At 41.6% G+C, this 1,852-nt stretch overlaps 1 protein-coding gene across 1 annotated transcript in view; it reads right to left on the minus strand.

Annotated features, from left to right (window-relative positions):
- Positions 1-1,852, minus strand: part of LOC109485844 (microtubule-actin cross-linking factor 1-like) — a 9,649-nt gene extending 7,797 nt beyond the window's left edge. The window contains exons 1-5 of the mRNA XM_019789516.1: positions 1,828-1,852; positions 1,361-1,511; positions 1,068-1,238; positions 573-788; positions 238-351 (exon numbers count right to left, since the gene is read on the minus strand). Coding sequence (XP_019645075.1) covers positions 238-351; positions 573-788; positions 1,068-1,238; positions 1,361-1,450 — 591 coding nt within the window. The 5' untranslated portion in view covers positions 1,451-1,511; positions 1,828-1,852. The remainder of the gene's footprint in view (positions 1-237; positions 352-572; positions 789-1,067; positions 1,239-1,360; positions 1,512-1,827) is intronic.

A 1,852-nucleotide genomic window follows, 5' to 3' on the forward strand; every position in this document is an offset into this window, starting at 1 on the left:
AATAAAACCATTCTAAAAGCCTGTATCACAATAATTTAAAAAACGCCTAGGGGTATTTGCCCACTGTACCTCCATACCAAATTTCAGGACCTTGGGCCCTAAAATGAAGAAGCTGAATCCATTTAAAAAATGGCAGGAGAAGGAGGAGGAGGAGGAGAAGAAGAAACATCAGAAAAAGCAATATGGGTTCACCACCACTTTGTGGTGTGGTAAACCCATAATAAGTGTTACACTTACATTGATTTCCTCAATCTGAGCATTGATGGCATCTATGTCTCTGGCAACAGGATCCATATTGTCAAGGTCATCCTCAAGGTCACCAAGGGAGGTTTGAAGGTCACGTAGGTTATTCTGCAGAAAAAGATTGCAATTATGTTAATATAGTAATGTACATGTACAATGTACATACTGATTCATCCTCCCTGAAACCAGATCACACCAGATTCACTCTAATCTTACAGTTTATGTAATACCTAAATGGTAACATTTGTTTGGCTTCATGTACTCTTCTCCAAAATAAAACCTAATCAAGCACCATACTACTAGTTCATCTGTATGTTACTTCATCCTACCTGAAACTGGTTCAGCTCATGTAAGCCTGACTCTAGTTCTCCACACAGCTCATCAATTCGACTGCTCAGTTTCTCACAGCGATCCTTCGCAGCCTCCAGTGGACCGCGGATCAGGCTTGAGTCCGTTCCCTCGGGTGCGTCTGCAAGGACGCCCTCCCCAAAGTCCTTGGCATAGTCTATCTTAGACTGCAGATCAGCCACTTCAGACTGGAGATTCTAAAACAAAGGAAAGTAGTGGTTACAATTCTGTAACTTTGTCTTTATGAGAAAGAAAGAATAAGTTTATGTTTGCAACAGAATGCATAGATGCTACTAATACTCAGTAAATTGTTAAGAATATTACATTTAGAGACTGAGTCATACATGTAGGTTTCTACATGATTTCTTTCCTTCAGAGAACAAATGGATTATGACCATTTACATAAAGTTTGCTAGAAGAGGCATCCCAATGAGTGCATGACTGAATAATTGTAGTTAATTTCCAACTGATTATACCTTAGGTTCTGGAACTGTTTGCTGTCCCTGGCCTCTGGCCCGAGGTTCTCCTGCTCTGCCAGCTTGTCCTCCTGCTTGATCAGTTTGTCCTGGACGTCTTGAACTGCTTCGTTGAACTCCTTCAGACGTCCTAGCATATCCTCCAGGGATTGCCGCCGTCTCTCCCGAGACCTGGACATGATAGGAAAGAAATCATCAAGCTTTCATCCTGCATGTTTTAAAGAAAGCATCAGCACTCTTAAGGCTATATGTGTCTTGCACAACCTGACTATAAAGCTGCAGAGACTTTGTACCTTGTCCAAGCTGCTGGTATCTGGCGTTGAAGTCAGCGGTGGTGTCCATGACACTCTGGTCGTCGGCTTCACAGCTGTTGACGAGTGCATCAGACACAGAGTTGAGTGACTTCACACCTGGCTCATGCTCCTGGCCCTCCTTCTCAAGGAGCTGCAAAGGAGAAGGTAGGTTAAGATTCTTGCCTTGTTGTGGAATAATGTCATTAATAAAAACAGCACAGATTTATAATGCAATGTACTTTTGTACAAAGTACATGACTAGTACATGTACTTCTAAGCATTGTTCAGAACAACAGTCATTCTCACACAAAAGGCTTTGTACTATACACAACAAGACCTTTAATAATTCCTTCTTCATACAGTGCACAATGATCTTACCAAATCTTTTTCCACAATGACCAGCATGCATCTATACATTGTGTACATGTATGTCAACAATGACAAAGGCTATGGCAACATAATATCACCTCCACTTCTGTGATCTGGTCTAGT

The sequence above is a fragment of the Branchiostoma belcheri genome, unplaced genomic scaffold (genome assembly GCF_001625305.1).
Source record: "Branchiostoma belcheri isolate BF01 breed outbred unplaced genomic scaffold, Haploidv18h27 scaffold788, whole genome shotgun sequence".
In the NCBI taxonomy this organism is placed as follows: Eukaryota; Metazoa; Chordata; class Leptocardii; order Amphioxiformes; family Branchiostomatidae; genus Branchiostoma; species Branchiostoma belcheri.